The 20000-nt window shown below is 42.0% G+C and overlaps 1 protein-coding gene across 1 annotated transcript in view; it reads right to left on the bottom strand.

Moving 5' to 3' along the window:
- The window catches only part of IL1RAPL2 (interleukin 1 receptor accessory protein like 2), a 336211-nt gene that overhangs the window by 9546 nt on the left and 306665 nt on the right, over positions 1-20000 (bottom strand). Inside the window, exons 6-9 of the mRNA XM_070759926.1 lie at positions 18256-18385; positions 14432-14577; positions 7325-7468; positions 1511-1681 (exon numbers count right to left, since the gene is read on the bottom strand). Coding sequence (XP_070616027.1) covers positions 1511-1681; positions 7325-7468; positions 14432-14577; positions 18256-18385 — 591 coding nt within the window. The remainder of the gene's footprint in view (positions 1-1510; positions 1682-7324; positions 7469-14431; positions 14578-18255; positions 18386-20000) is intronic.

The raw sequence follows: 20000 nt of genomic DNA, 5'->3' as shown, positions 1-20000 counted from the left end.
CTCGAGGTGATAAGGGCATGAGTGACTGTGAGCAGTGACTCCCAGTCCAAATAGGGCCGCAACTGGTGCACCAGGCGAACCTGGGCAAACGTCCCCCCTCGCCACAGCTGAAAGATGTTTCTCTAAAGTGAGCTGTGGATCGAGGAGGACGCCCAAGTTGTGGACCCTCTCTGAGGGGGTCAGTAGTTCCCCCCCCCAGGGTGATGGACGGACAGATGGCATTGTCCTTGGGAGGCAAAACCCACAGCCACTCCGTCTTATCAGGGTTGAGTCTGTTGACACCCATCCAGGCTCCAACAGCTCAAAATTGTCCAACTGATTAATTGTTTTATTGGCTGAATGTGAGAGACATAGAAGATTGACGGCAGAAAAAGACCTCATGGTCCATCTAGTCTGCCCTTATACTATTTCCTGTATTTTATCTTAGGATGGATCTATGTTCATCCCAGGCATGTTTCAATTCAGTGACTGTGGATTTACCAACCATGTCTGCTGGAAGTTTGTTCCAAGCCTCTACTATTCTTTGCCCAAGAATAATCTAGGAAGCTCTCCTGAATCTCTCCCACATGTTATGTATTTATGCTTGTTGTGAGCGGCATTACTGCAATGCTCTCTACATGGGGCTACCTTTGAAGAGTGTTCGGAAACTTCAGATCGTGCAGAATGCGGCCGCGAGAGCCATCGTGGGGCTTCCTAGATTCGCCCACGTTTTTGCAACACTCCGCGGCCTGCACTGGCTGCCGATCGGTTTCCGGTCACAATTCAAAGTGTTGGTAATGACCTTTAAAGCCCTACATGGCATTGGACCAGAATACACCCGGAACCGCCTTCTACCGCACGAATCCCAGCGGCCGATAAGGTCCCACAGAGTTGGCCTCCTCTGGGTCCCATCGACCAAACAATGTCGTTTGGCAGGCCCCAGGGGAAGAGCCTTCTCTGTGGCGGCCCCGGCCCTCTGGAATCAACTCCCCCCAGAGATTAGAACGGCCCCCACCCTCCTTGTCTTTCGCAAATTACTCAAGACCCACCTTTGTCGCCAGGCATGGAGGAGTTAGGATATTTCTTCCCCTAGGCCATTACAAGTTATGTATGGCATGTTTGTGTGTATGTTTGGTTTTTATAATAAGGGTTTTTAGTTGTTTTATTCAATTGGATTGTTACATGTTGTTTTTTATCATTGTCGTTAGCCGCCCCGAGTCTGCGGAGAGGGGCAGCATACAAATCCAATTAATAATAATAATAATAATAATAATAATAATAATAATAATAATAATAAAAATCTAATTAAAAATAAATAATATATATCTATATATACAAGTGGGTCTTCTGGGACTCTGAATTTAAATGGGCTGTTTGGTGTTCTCGGTTCTTTCATGTTTTTGTGAGGTTTCTTGCTATAAATTGGCTGGGTGGGTGGGGGTGAAGGGGGGAAGAGAGACATTTAAGAAGGCTGCATTTTCTTAGCAGCATTAGGAAGTTTGTCTCAAACCTTGATTGGATCAGTACTTACTCCCAGTTGGGATCAGGTCCCGATCTGGTATGAAGAGCTTATATCCATATTGCTTCTCCAGAACATCTGGCAAGATTTCAAGGACAAATTGTTCTTCCTCCTGGTTGTTGCGCTCCAATGCGTCGGGGTCGACTTTTGTGTACGACAGGTAGGCGTCGTATTCTTTGTTGTCTGCAAATAAAACCACAGTGCTTGGAAAGATGTAAAACTCTTCAATGCTCTTCATTCTCTACATCAATGACCTTTGCGATTACATCACAAGCAACTGTGTCCTCTTCGCCGATGATGTAAAACTCTTCAACACCACCGATCACACAACTACTCTCCAAAAAGACCTTGACGCTGTTTCTGAGTGGTCCAACACATGGCAACTCCAAATCTCAACTAGCAAATGCTCTGTCCTACACATTGGGGAAAAGAATCTGAACTCCAAATACAAACTGAATAATTAAATTATCACAGATAATCCCCACTCAGTTAAAGACCTCGGTATACTAATAACAAAAGATTTAAGTGCCAAAGCCCACTGCAACAACATAGCCAAGAAGGCTTCAAGAATTGTAAACCTAATCCTACGTAGATTCTGCTCTGGCAATCTCACACTACTTACCAGAGCTTACAAAACTTTCGCCAGACCCATCCTCGAATACAGCTCATCTGTTTGGAACCCATATCGCATCTCAGACATTAACACCCTTGAAAATGTCCAAAGATACTTCACCAGAAAAGCCCTTCACTCCTCCGCCCGAAACAGAATCCCCTATGAGACTAGACTTTCAATCCTGGGCCTAGAAAGTTTAGAACTAAGACGCCTTAAACAAGATCTAAGTATTGCCCACAATATCATATGCTGCAACGTCCTGCCTGTCGGCGACTACTTCAGCTTCAACCACAACAACACAAGAGCACACAACAGATTTAAACCTAATATTAACCGCTCCAAACGTGACTGTAAAAAATATGACTTCAGTAACCGAGTTGTCGAAGTGTGGAACTCATTACCGGACTCCATAGTGTCATCCCCAAACCCCCAACACTTTACCCTTAGATTATCTATGGTTGACCTATCCAGATTCCTAAGAGGTCAGTAAGGGGCGAGTACAAGTGCACTAGAGTGCCTTCTGTCCCCTGTCCTATTGCTCTCCTCTATCTCCTATACCTTTCTTCTATTCCTATATCTCTTTTTCAATTCTTTCATTGATATGTTCTATTACTATACATTCTTTTCTATTATTTCTTAGATATATTTTACTATGAGTATCTCCTGTATAACCTTCATCATGTATTTTACTATGTGTATATAGATATATACCCACTAAAATCCTCATTGTGTATTGGACAATAAATAAATAAACAAACAAACAAATAAATAAATAAAATGTTGGTTTAGAGATGGAACTCTGGGTCTGTTTCATTGTCTCTGTTAAACCACAAACGATAACTCCTGCAAAGAGCTCTCCCACAAAACCTTTCCTTTTTAGCCTGCTACAGGATTCCCTAATTACTCCCAGCTGCGGTTTAAGATCTTCTTCTGCGTCTGTGCAGCTGCTCCTGTCGTCCCACAATCCTGTGCAACGGGACATTAAGAATGGGGTCATTAATCACCTCCTCCTCGTCTGACCCAGACGAGGCTCTAACTGGAGGTTCCACAGGCACTGCAGGGGCCTCCACCTCCATCTCTCTAACACCTTCAGCTTCCATCTCTCCTTCCCCCTCACTGTCTGAACCCCCCAACAGCCACAAAGGTCTCTGATGCTCCAACGGACCCAGTTCATCCAGTTCAAAATCTGTTACCGGAGGAGCTGGCCATGAGCCAACCACAACTTCAGCAGATGCACGGAGCCTTTCTGAAGACACATCTGAAGATGTGAGCTATGCCTTTCGGAAAATCTGTTGCAGGATCCCTTCTGACGTTTTGCTACTACAATGGTACCTCTACCTACGAACGGCTCTACTTATGAACTTTTCTAGATAAGAACCAGGTGTTCAAGATTTTTTTTTTGCCTCTTCTCAAGAACCATTTTCCACTTACAAACCCGAGTCCCCAAAACTGTAACCGGAAAAGGCAGGGAGAAGCCTCCGTGGGGCCTCTCTAGGAATCTCCTGGGAGGAAACAGGGCCAGAAAAGGTGGGGAGAAGCCTCTGTGGGGCCTCTCTAGGAATCTCCTCTGAGGAAACAGGCCAGAAAAGGTGGGGAGAAGCCTCCGTGGGGCCTCTCTAGGAATCTCCTGGGAGGAAACTGGGCTGGAAAAGTCAGGGAGAAGCCTCCATGGAGCCTCTCTAGGAATCTCCTGGGAGGAAAGAGGAATGGAAAAGGTGGGGAGAAGCCTCCAGGGGGCCTCCTTAGGAATTTCCTGGGAGGAAACAGGGCCAGAAAAGGCGGGGAGAAGCCTCTGTGGCGCCTCTCCTGGGAGGAAACAGGGCCTCCACCCTCCCTGTGGTTTCCCCAATTGCACGCATTATTTGCTTTTACATTGATTCCTATGGGAAAAATGGCTTCTTCTTAGAAACTTTGAATTAAGAATGAATTAAGTTCGTAAGGAGAGGTACCGCCGTATAGACTAACACGTCTTTCTTCCTACAATGTCAACCGAGGGTCGAGTAGCCCTTACAAACGGATTTTTTTTCATGACGAATGAAACACGCGGCAAATGTTAAGGCAGTGAAACAATATCCCGGCGACAATTGTTCACTTTAATGGGAGAGATAAGCTGTTAGATCCAATCTGAATGCTGGATGTGTACCTTTCAGGAATATTTATCACAGCCCATTTCAATGCAGAGACATCAAATTTTATATCGTTTCCTAGAACCGCAAGTCTATGGGGGAAAGGAGAGGTGGTGACTGAGGATTCTTAGAATGATTTAATTTCCTGTGACTGCTGGAGAGTGAAGATCAAACCGCAAATGCAGCGAAGTCGAAAGGACAGCCTGCTTTCAATGGCTCAATTTTCTACAAACAACTGACGTTGTGGGGGCTTTAAGAAACCACTGAAAATCAATTCAGACTCAGGGACTGTTAATCAAGACTCCCGTCTTGATGGCTGCAATGCGCTCTACATGGGGCTACCCTTGAAGACTGTTCGGAGACTGCAGATAGTCCAGAATAAAATAATAATAATAATGATGATGATGATGATGATGATGATGATGATGATGAAAGGTACACATGCAGACTCTGTAAAGAAACAGATGAAACAATCGATCACATATTCAGCTGCTGCAAAAAGATCGCACAGACTGACTACAAGCATAGACACGATGCTGTGGCACAGATGATCCACTGGAACTTGTGCCGGAACTACCATTTACCAGTGGCAAAGAACTGGTGGGATCATAAGCCCGAAAAAGTGGTCGAAAACAAGCAAGTAAAACTACTGTGGGACTTCCGACTTCAGACTGACTGAATTCTGAAGCATAACACACCAGACATTGCGATCGTGGAGAAAAAGAAAGTATGGATCATCGACATCGCAATCCCAGGAGACAGCAGAATTGAGGAGAAGCAGCTAGAGAAATTAGTATAATACGAAGATCTAAAAATCGAGCTGCAACGACTCTGGCATAAGCCAGTGAAAGTGGTCCCAGTGGTACTTGGCACGCTGGGCGCAGTGCCAAAGGATCTCAGCGGACATTTGAAAACCATTGGAATTGACAAAATCTCCATCTGTCAATTGCAAAAGGCTGCTTTACTGGGATTGTCAAACATAATTTGCCGCTACATCACGCAGTCCTAGGTGCTTGGGAAGCGCCCGACTGGTGATGAAATCCAGCATAGTGATCTCGTTTGCTGTGTTGTACTGACATAATAATAATAATAATAATAATAATAATAATAATAATAATAATAATAATAATAATAAATTTATTGTCATTGTCAAAACAACGAATTGTCATTGGCAACGAAAGTCGTGTGACACCCAGAGACCAGTCCCACCATACATAAAATCAGAATAGGTAAATTTAAAAATAGAATTAAAAAATAGAATAAAAAATAGAATAAAATGTCCCACCCACTACAAATTCCCCCCCTGAACCACTCAACCATCTACATGACAAACCGAGTAATATTGTCCAACAGTTCACTGATGGTGACCCTTTAGTTCGTTGTTAAGTGCGAGTATAGCTCTGGGATAAAAACTATTCAGGAAACGTGTGGTCCGAGTTCTAGTTGTTCTGTATTTTTTGTTCTGTATCTTTTGAACTCATGGTTTCTTGCCTCCTCGCCTGCTGCCTTAACCACTAAACCAAACTGACCGATGCCTAGTACTGCACAACAAAGAATGTTCTTTCTGCGCCAACTCTGGAAGCTCAAACGGCCCAAGGAGCTGCTGATCCAGTTCTACAGAGGAATCATTGTGTCTGTCATCTGCACCTCTATAACTGTCTGGTTCGGTTCTGCAACCCAACAAAAGCAACACAGACTTCAGAGGAGAATCAGAACTGCACAAAAAACAATGGCTCCCAACCTGCCTTCCATTGAGTCCAAAAGAGGGCGGTGAAAATATTGACTGACCCCTCGCATCCTGGACACAAACTGTTTCAACTCCTACCCTCAAAACGTCGCTACAGAGCACTGCACACCAAGACAACTAGACGCAAGAACAGTTTTTTTCCTGAACGCCATCACTCTGCTAAACAAATAATTTCCTCAACACTGTCAAAATATTTATTAAGTCTGCAGTACTATTATTGCAAGTTTTTTTCATCATTCCTATCACCCATTTCCTCCCAATTAGGACTCTATGTGTTCTGTCGAGGTCTCTGGTAGAATCCTCCCGAAAATTCACAGATACAAATTGCACACACACACACGTTTGACAATTCAAAACAATGTTCTTTATACCGAAAAATCCAAATGAACTAAGCACTCTTTTGGTATAGCAAAGAGCACTTGTCTCCAAACAAACTGGTAATTTGTACAAGTCCCTTATCAGTTCTGAGATACTTAGCTTGCAGCTGTGAGGCAATTCACAGTCCTTCTTCTTTCACAAAGTGACACACGCTCTGGTTTAGTTTCAAAGCGGGGAAAAATCAGCACACAAAGATCGAAGTCAGCAAGGCAGGCACGAAACACAACGGTCAGATAATCCTCCACAATGGCCAAACCCACAGGCTGCTATTTATAGCAGCCTCACTAATTACCACAGTCCCACCCAACCACAGGTGGCCTCATTTTCTTTGATAATAATCTCTCAGTTGTTGTTGCCTATGCATCGCTCTCCGCATGCGTGGCTGTATCATTAACTCTTGTTCTGAATCCAAGGAGGAGCTAGATAATTGATCTCCTTCTGAGCTGTCTGCCACACTCTCCTCCTCCCTGTCACTCTGGTCTTCTTGGTCAGAGGAGCCTTCATCAGCAGATTCCACCGGGAGCACAACAGGCCTACGGCATGTGGATGTCTCCCCCACATCCACAGTCCTTGGGGCAGGAGCTGGGCCAGAGCTAACCACAACAGTATGACTGTAACTTGTTGCTTGTATCCTCAAGAATTTTTATTAATATTGATTGTTTCTTCGTTGTTTATTTGACCCCTATGACAATCATTAAGTGTTGTACCTCCTGATTCTTGACAAATTGTATCTTTTCTGTTATGTACACTGGGAGCATAGGCACCAAAGACAAATTCCTTGTGTGTCCAATCACAATTGGTCAATAAAGAATTCTATTCTATTCTATTTCAGCAAGGTCTGAAGAGCAATAGCCCTTCCCTAGCTCCATCTGTTGAGATTGGTTTCTCGCATTTCAGATTATACTTTCATTGGCCGATCCATATCAGGGACATTTCATTAGCTATTTAGACGTCTAACTCACCATCCACGGTCTCGTCGCCTCCAAACATCTGCCTGTAGCATAGCATCAGCTCTATGTTGTAGCACTTATAGATGGTGACAAGTATAACCAGTAAGAGAAATATTGCCCCCAAACCTCCAGCAAGTTCAATTCTGGAGATCAGATCTAGAATAAAACAAGAAGAAGTTGGAAGATGGAATGATTTAGCCCAGAGGTGTCAAAATTGATTTTGTGGAGGGTTGTACAACATGATTGTATTTCATTTTTTAAAAAATAAATAAATAAATAGGAAAGTACATTTTATTAGATGATGATCGTTCAAGCCACTCCCATGTGGTCACATGGCCGGCAAGCCACTCCTACCCAGTCACATGACCATTAAACCTCCTTGCCTTTCGTAAGCTACTTAAAACCCACCTCTGCCGCCAGGCATGGGGGAACTGAGATATTCTTTCCCCCTAGGCCTTTACAATTTTATGCATGGTATGTCTGTATGTATGTTTGGTTTTTATATTAATGGGTTTTTAATCGTTTTTACTATTGGATTATTTTGTATACTGTTTTATTATTGTTGTTAGCCGCCCCGAGTCTCCGGAGAGGGGCGGCATACAAATCCAATAAATAATAATAATAATAATAATAATAATAATAATAATAATAATAATAATAAACCACACACACAGTGTGGCAGTAAAACTTTTGGCCGCCTATTACTGCACCCACCCAAATTATTTTCACATTCCTTTGAGTCTTCTTGTAAAATTGCCAACAGTAGAGTAGAGCCGAAGGGAATGGTATCATGAAATGCTTCTCAGAACGTTCCAGTGGAGGAGAAAGGGGGATTATGAAAATGTTCTCAACTCCATTCCTCCCCGATTAAGCTCACTTCTTGCTTCCAGCACCCAACTGTGGAAAGTCAGTATGATTCATGACAACCACAACTCAACGCCAGTGGGAGACCCGCATTAACAAACCGAGGTATCGCTTGGGACCCAGCATCGTAGCCAGGAGCATTCTTAACCTTGCTTGCTAATTCATCCACCCGTTAAAGAAACCACAAGAACGCTACGAGGCCTTGAAAAGAGATATTAATTTACACTCTATTATCAGCCCAGAATATCTATTGGCATAATAAATAAGCAACACGGAAGGCATAAAATCTCAGACCAGGGGTGGGTTCTAACTCATATCGCTGCCGGTTTGCTTCCTCCCATGCTGGTTATGACCTATAAAGCCCTTCATGGCATCGGACCAGAATATCTCCGGGACCGCCTTCTGCCGCACGAATCCCAGCGACCAGTTAGGTCCCACAGAGTTGGCCTTCTCTGGGTCCCGTCGACTAAACAATGTCGTTTGGTGGGAGCCAGGGGAAGAGCCTTCTCTGTGGCGGCCCCGACCCTCTGGAACCAACTCCCCCCAGATATCAGAGTTGCCCCCACCCTCCTTGCCTTTCGCAAGCTCCTTAAAACCCACCTCTGTCATCAGGCATGGGGGGACTGAGATATCCCTTCCCCCTAGGCTTATAAAATGTATGCATGGTATGTCTGTATGTATGATTGGTTTCTTAAATTGGGGTTTTTTCACATTAATTTTAATGTTAGATTTGTTCATATTGTCTTTTTACTGTTGTTAGCCGCCCCGAGTCTATGGAGAGGGGCGGCATTCAAATCAAATCAAATCAAATCAAATCAAATCAAATCAAATCAAATCAAATCAAATCAAATCAAATCAAATCAAATCAAATCAAATCAAATCAAATATAAATGCTGTGTGTGCCTCGTGGGATATGGTTAGGGTTAGAACAAAAAATTGGAATAAAATAAAAATTTTTAAAAGTCAAAACCAAGATGCGCATGCTCAGAAGAAAAAATATTTTTAAAAAATTCAAAAAAAAATATCAAAAAATTTAAAAAAATAAAAAAATATAAAAAAATCAAAATAATTTAAAAATTCAAAAATTTTCAGAAAATCATTTAAAAAAATAATAATCATAAAACCCGAAAGTGGTGGTCACAGATTGGCACTGATCCGAACCAGGTCTTTGATGTCATTGTGACATCGCCAGTGGGTTGCTACCAGTTCAGGTGAACTGGTCTTAACTGGGAAAAACCCACCCTTGACTCAGACACTATCAAGAATAAAAAGGCGATCTATAATGCTTCTCCAACTTTGGATGGCACGGTGAGTTTATATATCACCAACCTCACTGTGAAATTTACACAGCTTTACTCGCTGTTAAAGTTGGTGGTTAACTTTCCTTCTCGAAAGCTTTTTGAGTCTTGCAATTTATGGGTTGGGATTCAGTGGCTTCTTTCCTTCCAAATGTCACGGAATCAGGCCTACCTCTGGATCAATAAAGGGGGAATTTAGAAGAACACGGAGGTTCAACCTGGTGCCTATTTTTCTGAGCTTTTCGGAATCCCTGGATGATGTCAGACAAGCCACAGTTAAGCTACGTAGCATGCTTCCATCACATAGGACTTTATCCTCCTGCTCTTTGGAGGTGTATCAGTCATCTTTTGTGACAAACTGAGCCCTGATTCCGAATGTGTTTATTTACTTATTTTTTATTTATTTATTCTTTGTCCAATATACAATACATATGGAAGAGAATAGACATTAAGTAATATATATAAAGATAGAAGGTAAAAAAGAAGAGAAGTAGATGGGAGGGAGAGATTAGATTAGATTAGATTTATTGGATTTATATGCCGCCCCTCTCCGCAAACTCGGGGCGGCTCACAACAGGGTAAAAACAGTACATAATAACAAATCCAATACCCACCAATCCAATTACAATTTTAAACTAAAAAATTCATAAAAAACAGCCCCAGAATATTAAAAAACACACATACAATCAATCTAACACCAAAACAACATGGGCAAGGGGGAGATGTTTCAGTTCCCCCATGCCTGACGGCAGAGGTGGGTTTTAAGAAGTTTGAGAAAGGCAAGGAGGGTGGGGACAATCCTAATCTCAGGGGGTAGCTGATTCCAGAGGGTCGGGGCCGCCACAGAGAAGGCTCTTCTCCTGGGTCCCGCCAAACGACATTGCTTAGTCGATGGGACCCGGAGAAGGCCAACTCTGTGGGACCTAACCGGTCGCTGGAATTCGTGCGGCAGAAGGCGGTCCCAGATATATTCTGGTCCGATGCCATGAAGGGCTTTATAGGTCATAACCAACACTTTGAATTGTGACCGGAAATTGATCGGCAACCAATGCAGATTGCGGAGTGTTGGTGTAACATGGGCATATTTGGGAAAGCCCACGATTGCTCTCGCAGCTGCATTTTGCACGATCTGAAGTTTCTGAACACTTTTCAAAGGTAGCCCCATGTAGAGAGCGTTACAGTAGTCGAACCTCGAGGTGATGAGGGCATGAGTGACTGTGAGCAGTGAGTCCCGGTCCAGATAGGGCCGCAACTGGTGCACCAGGCGAACCTGGGCAAATGCCCCCCTCCCCACAGCTGAAAGATGTTGCCTATGACGTCTTCTTCTTCCTATTTATTTATTTATTTATTTATTTATTTATTTATTTATTTATTTATTTATTTATCAGATTTGTATGCCGCCCCTCTCCGCAGACTCGGGGCGGCTCACAGCAATAATAATACAATGTAAACAAATCTAATATTTAAGTTAATTTAAAACCCCAATTTAGAAACCAATCATACATACTAGCATACCATGCATAAATTTTATAAGCCTAGGGGGAAGGGAAAGTCTCAATTCCCCCATGCCTGACGACAGAGGTGGGTTTTAAGGAGCTTACGAAAGGCTAGGAGGGTGGGGGCAACTCTGATATCTGGGGGGAGTTGGTTCCAAAGGGTCGGGGCCGCCACAGAGAAGGCTCTTCCCCTGGGTCCTGCCAAACGACATTGTTTAGTTGACGGAACCCGGAGAAGGCCAACTCTGTGGGACCTTTGTGGAGTAATCTTCTGTTGATTTCCACCATGCCACATTTCTGTTCCTTCGCTTTTCTGCATTAGAGGCGAAGCATGGTTAAGAGGTTGGAACTCTGCAGGGGAGCAAAGAGAACCAGCTCGGAGACGTTTTGATGAGTGAAAGTGTTAAATATCCCTTTGCGTCCTCGCCGCACCGTCTCCATTGTAAATTTCCCCTCCATAAATTATTTTTCCTGCCCACTCCTGGGCTCCATCCGAGGCATGTGTTTGAATGAGAACCTGTCGTTAATTCCAAGCCCGACTCCTTGCTTGCTTTCCCGTCTACCAACAGTCAAAACCAATTTCCTCCTATGGATTGAACAGAATCTAAAACAACTAACGAGACTCTGATTTTGGCACCCAGCGTGTTCCCCGAGAAAAGAAAGCATGTTCAGACAGCGTGGGAAGTGGCAGAAAAAAAATCATTTCTTATAAATTGACCAGGTTGCTTTAAAGAAAAGAAGAAAACCGCCAACCGAGTAACAAGTGAAAGATGCTAAGAACAAAATCTACGGCGGGGAGGAACATCTATCACAACCCTTGAGTTGAATAGAAATTTGGAAGTGATGGGACCCCTTTCTATCTATCTATCTATCTATCTATCTATCTATCTATCTATCTATCTATCTATCATCTATCTATCTATCTATCTATCTATCTATCTATCATCTATCTATCTATCTATCTATCTATCATCTATCTATCTATTTATCTATCATCTATTTATCTATCTATCTATCTATCTATCATCTATCTATCATCTATCTATCTATCTATCTATCTATCTATCATCTATCTATCATCTATCTATCTATCATCTATCTATCTATCTATCTATCTATCTATCTATCTATCTATCTATCATCTATCTATCTATTTATCTATCATCTATCTATCTATCTATCATCTATCTATCTATCTATCTATCTATCTATCATCTATCTATCTATCTATCTATCTATCTATCATCTATCTATCTATCTATCTATCATCTATCTATCTATCTATCTATCATCTATCTATCTATCTATCTATCTATCATCTATCTATCTATCTATCTATCATCTATCTATCTATCTATCATCTATCTATCTATCTATCTATCATCTATCTATCTATCTATCTATCTATCTATCTATCTATCTATCTATCATCTATCTATCTATCTATCATCTATCTATCTATCTATCTATCTATCTATCATCTATCTATCTATCTATCTATCTATCTATCTATCTATCATCGTCTGTCTGTCTGTCTGTCTGTCTGTCTGTCTGTCTGTCTGTCTGTCTGTCTGTCTGTCTGTCTGTCTGTCTGTCTGTCTATCTATCTATCTATCTATCTATCTATCTATCTATCTATCTATCTATCTATTGGATTTGTATGCCGCCCCTCTCCGGAGACTCGGGGCGGCTAACAGCAACAATAAAGCAGCGTACAATAGTAGTCTGATGTTAGAAACAATTAAAAACCCATTAATATAAAAAACCAAACGTACATACATACATACCATGCATAGAATTGTAAAGGCCTAAGGGGAAGAGGGTCTCAATTCCCCCATGCCTGATGGCAGAGGTGGGTTTTAAGCAGCTTACGAAAGGCAAGGAGGGTGGGGGCAATTCTAATCTTTGGGGGGAGTTGGTTCCAGAGGGCCGGTGCCGCCACAGAGAAGGCTCTTCTCCTGGGTCCCGATATTCTTTAGTTGATGGGACCCGGAGAAGATCCACTCTGTGGGACCTAACTGGTCGCTGGGATTCGTGCAGCAGAAGGCGGTCCCTGAGATAATCTGGTCCGGTGCCATGAAGGGCTTTATAGGTCATAACCAACACTTTGAATTGTGATTGGAAACTGATCAGCAACCAATGCAGACTGCGAGTGTTGGTGTAACATGGGCATATTTGGGAAAGCCCATGATTGCTCTCGCAGCTGCATTCTGCACGATCTGAAGTTTCCGAACATTTTTATTTGTCTTTAGTGCTCCGTTTTGCATATTACACTCCACCGTTGTTTAATAGTAGCTTGCAGACAACACTTTAATTGTATTTATAAAGCCACTCATCCTATTACCGACCTTCGGCTTCCAATAATTGATTGAGGGCAAACAGCAATTAGTTGTTAATATTTTCCACTGTTGGAGCATTCACAACTTCTGGAAGCAAGTTGTTCCCCTAAGGAATTGTTCTCACTCACAGGAAATTGCTCCTTAGTTCTAGGTTGCTTCTCTCCCTGTTTAGTTTCCACCCATTGCTTCTTGTTCTACATTCAGGTGGTCTGGGGAATAGCTTGATTCCTTCTTCTTTGTGGCAGCCCCTGAGATATTAGATATGAGAACACTGCTACCATATCTTATGGTACTCTACTCTACCCTACTCTCCTTACTCTACTCTCCTTACTCTACTCTACTTACTCTACTTACGTGCATAAGTGTACAATGGTGTCTTAGAAGTCTGTAAGGGCCGTGCATAAGCGCACCATTGGGCCTACAATCCCTGTCTTACTGTTCTATTGTCCTCTTATCGTTAATTTTTATTTAGGTAATGTTTATACAATCTACAGTACTGTACTATCCTATTCATGTTTGAAAATTAATTAATTAAATAAATAATTAATATCTCCCCTAAGGAAGGAAAGAAGGAAAGAAGGAAGGAAAGAAGAAAAGAAGGAAGGAAGGAAGGAAAGAAGGAAGGAAGGAAGGAAGGAAGGAAAGAAGGAAGGAAGGAAGGAAAGAAGGATAGAAACATAGAAGAAGTAAGTAAGTAAGTAAGTAAGTAAGTAAGTAAGTAAGTAAGTAAGTAAGTAAATAAATAAATTTAGGTGCCCACCATAGAAACAAATGAAGGTCCACATCCCCCCCCTGCATCTTTATGAGTCTCCAGAGGAATTTTAACCACCATTTTCATACCAACATAACAACACCCTCAACCACCATGGCAAAGCGTGAGAGTCAATAGGAACTGTAGTCCCCAATGCTTGAAAACTGACTATAGGACACCAGCACCATAACTCAATCCCCAAGAGTGATTTCACCCCATTTCCATTTCTTAGCCTGTTCAATTCCAGAAGGAATATAATATATATATTTTCAGGACAGGGAAATAGCCCCGTTCTGGCTCTTCAGAACACGCAGCTACATTGACGGAGACGGGAATGAAAAAAAATAATTGGGGGGGAGAGAAAAAAATACCTCGTTTTCTCAGAATGACGCTCGCCTGTTTCTTCCCATTTCTGTTTTCGACGTGGCAAGTGTAATTGGCCAGGTCTGCTTCTCTCACGATGTCAAATATTAATGTTAACGTCACAATTTTTTCTCCCAGGTGCTCTTTGAGGAGCCTAAAAGAAAACAGACAAACATGGGTTCACCAGCAGGCCAAAGGTAGATGAGATACCATGGTGGCTTGTTCGATGGATGCCCCTCCAACAGCCGAATCGGAGGAGAAGGAGGAGGAGGCGTGGGAGTTAGGGTCAGCATCAGGGCAACCTGGGAGCACTGAGGGGGAAGACGGGATGGAGGTGGCAGAGAGAGGGGAGAGAGATGGAGAGAGAAAAAAGAGACAGAGAGAGAAAGGAAGGAAGGAGAGAAGAGAGAGACAGAGTGAAAAGAGAGAAGGAAGAGAGAGACACAGAGAGAGAACGAAAAGAGAGACAGAGAGAGAGAACGAAAAGAGAGACAGAGAGAAAGAAAAGAGAGACAGAAAGAGAAAGGAGAGACAGAGAGAGAGAGAGAAGAGAGAGAAAGAGAAATGAGAGAGAAGAAAGAAAAAAGAGACACAGGGAGAGAGAAAGAAAAGAGGGACAGAGAGAGAAGAGAAGAGAGACAGAGAAAGAAGAGAGAGAAGAGTTAGACAGAGAGAAAACAGAGACAGAGAGAGAGAGAAAGAAAAGAGAGTCAGAGAGAAAGAAAGAGAGTAGAGAGAGAGAAAAGAGACACGGGGAGAGAGAAAGAAAAGAGGGACACAGAGAGAAAGGAGAGACAGAGAGAAGAGAGAGAAAGAGAAATGAGAGAGAGAAGAGAGAGAAAAGGGACACAGGGAGAGAGAAAGAAAAGAGGGACAGAGAGAGAAGAGAGAGAGGAGAGAGAAAAGAGAGACAAAGAAGAGAGAGAAGAGTTAGAGAGAGAGAGGAGAGAAAGAGAGAGAAAACAGAGCGAGGAGAGACAGAGAGAGAGAAAGAAGAGTCAGAGAGAAAGAGAGTAGAGAGAGAGAGAAAAGAGACAGGGAGAGAGAAAGAAAAGAGGGACAGAGAGAAAAGAGAGAGAGGAGAGAAACAGAGAGAGAAAAGAGAGAGAGGGAGAGAGAGAGGCAGAGCCTGGGCTGCTGTCCAGTCAACAGCCCCCAGGTCTGGAGGTGGCTGATGAGGAAGAGGAGGAACAGCTGGGTCCAGTGCCTAACACACAGATGCATAGAAAGCAGAGGAGAGGAGAGCAATGGAAATCTATGGGCTGGTCCTTGAGATAGAAGAGCCATTGCTGCTAGCAAGGGGACAGAGATGAATAGGTGTGGCAGACTCCTATTCATCTTCTGGATGGACAAACTTGTCAGCTTGCTGAGAGAGAGAGACTTTTTGCTGGTGCTGCTGGTGCTCCTAATAAAGGCATCTTTTGAGTTCACTTCAGAGGGTTTGCCATTTTTGAGGAGCTGGATCAGAACGGATACTTTCACGAAGACTCAATACTCGAGGGATTTGATTCTAACTGCCTACTACAACGTGATGCTCCGGGCTCTAGTGATATATATCTATAGATGTGGAACACTGGAGCACACCAAAGGAAACAGTCCTCTTCTGCAGCCATCTGCAATTCCCACCGCTCCTATTAGATGAGTTCCAAAGCTACTCAGAATAGAGCAGGAAAGCTTCATCACAAGATGCCTATGGAATGAAAGATGCTCATCAGCCATTCTAAGGATGAAAGCACTTTGACACTCGTCAATGGCGATTCTCAATCATCCCAGTCCACACTTTTCCAAAAGGCAGATTGTTGTTGTTATTATTTGCTGTTGTTATTGTTTCTTCTTCTTCTTCTTCTTCTTCTTCTTCTTCTTCTTCTTCTTCTTCTTCTTCTTCTTCTTCTTCTTCTTCTTCTTCTTCTTCTTCTTGTTGTTCTTGTTCTTCTTCATGTTGTTGTTGTTGTTGTTCTTCTTGTTCTAAGTTCTTGTTCTTGTTCTTCTTGTTCTTCTTCTTCTCCTCCTCCTCCTCCTCCTCCTCCTTATCTTTCTCCTCCCCCTCCTCCCCCTCCCCTAAAATTTTAAACCGTATAATGAATATACTGTATATAGAAATTAAATTAGTATGCCTAAAAGAGAAGACAATGGAGAATAAATGGTGGTAGACCCAGGTGACAAAAATTAGATTTCGAGGAGGCAGCATCAGATTAACAGTATATACCAAAGAGTAATATGTACAGAAATGATATAAAGAATAATGATTTTAGAAGAGACACCAATAATTTAAAGATGTATGGAAGAGAAGTTGCCTTCAGAAGTTGTGGGAGCTTCATCATTGGAGACTTTCAAGAAGACACTGGACTGCCATTGGTCAGAAATGTTGTGGGAACTCATGCTTGGGTGGCGGTTGGACTAGATGACCTACAAGGTCCCTTTCAACTCTGTTAATCTGTTAATCTATTTAATGATAAAAGGCTAGATTTCTCCCCAAACAATCAAACTCCAAAATAAAAAGATTGCATTGAGTTTACCAAAAATATAGAGACCAACCTTGGATTAAAAAACAACAACAACAGTCAACCCTGAACTTTCTTCTTTGGAGAAGCAAATAAATATTTTCCTCTATTACAATGTTCCCTCGATTACCGCGTGGGATGCGTTCCGAGACCCTCCTGCGAAAGTCGAATTTCCACAAAGTAGAGATGCGGAAGTAAATACACCATTTTTGGCTATGGACAATATCACAAGCCTTCCCTTAACACTTTAAACCCCTAAATTACCATTTCCCATTCCCTTAGCACCATTTACTCACCATTATTACTGGTACTCACCATAGAATAAGACACTTAGTGATCCTGATATTTATAACATAATTATTTATTAACAATAATTTTTTGTTGTTATTTATTTGCAAAAATTATTAGTTTGGCGATGACGTATGACGTCATCGGGTGGGAAAAACCGTGGTATAGAAAAAAAACCGCGAAGTATTTTTTATTAATATGTTTTGAAAAACCGTGGTATAGGCCAGTGACTTTCAACCTTTTTTGAGCCGCGGCACATTTTTTACATTTATGAAACCCTGGGGCACATTGAGCGGGGGGGGGGGGGGGGGGCTAAAAAAAGTTTGGACAAAAAAATTCTCTCTCTCTTCCTCCCTTTCGCACATTATTTCTCTCTCCCTCCCTCTCTCTCCATCCCTCTTTCTTTCTCTCTCTCTCCATCCCTCTTTCTTTCTCTTCCTTCCTTCCTCTCCTTTTTGCTCTCTCTCTCCCTCCCTACCTCCCTCTATGTCTTTCTCTCTCTCTCCTTCCCTCCCTCTGTTTCTCTCTCTCTCTTGCTTGCTTTCTCTCTTCTCTTTCTCTCTTCTTTCTTTCTTTCTCTCTCTCTCTCTTGCTTTCTTTCTCTCTCTCTTGTTCTCTTTCTCTCTTGCTTGCTTTCTCTCTCTCTCTCTCTTTCTTTCTTTCTCTCTCTGAGCTTCGCGGCACACCTGACCATGTCTCGCGGCACACTAGTGTGCCCCGGCACACTGGTTGAAAAACACTGGTATAGGCTACTCGCGAAGTTCGAACCGGCGAAAATTGAGGGGACACTGTAGTTAAATGAATATAATTGTGGAATGCAAATATTTCTCTGCCTCTGTACATTTTTATTTTGCAAAAGCTACCAGGATTAACTAGTCAAGGCAGGCTCGAAGCAAATCAGCTTCCAAGCAAGGAAACAATTTGCAATTCAGAATAAACAAGCTTTTAAGTCCAACTTTTGGAAATAAAGTAGATTTCCCCCTTATCCCTTGGTTTTCTAAATTGTGAGGTAGGGAGGGAATGCGAGCAACCTCTTCCTGTACCTGATTTCACCTTCTTTAATGTGGTTTTCCAGTTCTTCGATAAATTTCTCCCCTCTCGTCCAGTAGATCATGGGGCCCGACTCGCCACTGAAGCCGAAAAATGCTTTGCAAACAACATTGAGGGGCTGACCTGGAAAAAAACACAGGAGAAAGAAAATGACAGTGATGCTTTGTGGCAAGGGAGCACAACAGCCGTCAGTTCGCTTCTTAAAATTTATAGTTTGGAATGTATTTTTCGCTAGGAGAGAGAGAGAGAGAGCCCCGAAGGACTGTCTCATCGGCAATAAACAGAGTGAGTTGTAGCAAGTGAATTGTTAGGCGGAAACAGTGGGACGCGCATCCCAGTTGAAAAGATCCACGGTTTCTTCCTGTCACCTGGGCCAGCTTTGACGAATCGAGGAGGAGAGAAGCAACTTTAGAACTAAGGATGAATTTCCTGACAGTGAGAACAATTAACCAGTGGAACAACTTGCCTCCAGAAGTTGTGAATGCTCCAACACTGGAAGTTCTTAAGAAGAGGTTGGATAACCATCTGTCTGAAGTGGTGTAGGGTTTCCTGCCTGAGCAGGGGGTTGGACTAGAAGACCTCCAAGGTCCCTTCCAACTCTGTTTTTCTACTCTACTCTACTCAACACTATTCTTGTTAGATTCTATTCTATTGACTCTACTTTTCTCTTCTTATTCTTATTTTTCTATTCTATCCGATTTGCTGTACTCTAGTCTACCCTATGATTATATTCTTATTAGAATTCTATTCTATTCACTCTACTCTACTCTACTCAACACTATTCTTATTAGATTATATTCTATTAATTCTACTCTTCTAATCTTGATCTTAATCTTCTATTCTATCCGCTCTACTCTAGTCTACCCTATGATTATATTCTTATTAGAATTCTATTCTATTCACTCTATACTCTACTCTTCTACTCAACACTATTCTTATTAGATTATATTCTACTAATTCTACTCTTCTAATCTTAACCTTGATCTTGATTTTAATCTTAATCTTCTATTCTATCTGCTCTACTCTAGTCTACCCTATTATTATATTCTTATTATAATTCTATTCTATTCACTCTACTCTACTGTACTCTACTCAATACTATTCTTATTAGATTCTATTCTATTAATTCTACTCTACTCTTCTATTCTTAATCTTATTCTAATTCTAATTCTTATTCTTTTATTCTATTCTATCTGCTCTACTCTAGCCTACCCTATTGTTATATTCTTATTAGAATTCTATTCTATTCTATTCACTCTACTCTACTGTACTCTACTACTCTAATAGAAATGTGAACCCAAGAACAAGGAGGCACAATCTGAAGTTAGTTGGGGGAAAGATCAGAAGCAACGTGAGAAAATATTATTGTATGGAAAGAGTAGTAGAGGCTTGTAACAAACTTCCAGCAGACATGGCTGGTCAATCCACAGTAACTGAATTGAAACATGCCTGGGATAAACATAGATCCATCCTAAGATAAAATACAGGAAATAGTATAAGGGCAGACTAGATGGACCAGGAGGTCTTTTTCTGCTGTCAATCTTTTAGGTTTCTGTGTTTCACAGAACTTCAGTTTCCAGAAGGGTATAAGAAGGTGCAGCTGGTAGAAAAGTTGAAAGAGAACTGGACCATCAAAGGAATAAGGTTAATTTGAGGCCTTTTATTTTCGATCTACTTTTTCTAAAGGATCAAACTCTCCTATACAATCCCATAAATGCTGACGGCGGTTGAATTTCAT

The sequence above is a fragment of the Erythrolamprus reginae genome, chromosome 8 (genome assembly GCF_031021105.1).
Source record: "Erythrolamprus reginae isolate rEryReg1 chromosome 8, rEryReg1.hap1, whole genome shotgun sequence".
NCBI lineage: Eukaryota > Metazoa > Chordata > Lepidosauria > Squamata > Dipsadidae > Erythrolamprus > Erythrolamprus reginae.
The sequence above is the reverse complement of the archived record's forward strand: the minus strand, read 5'-3'. Positions and strand labels throughout refer to the sequence as shown.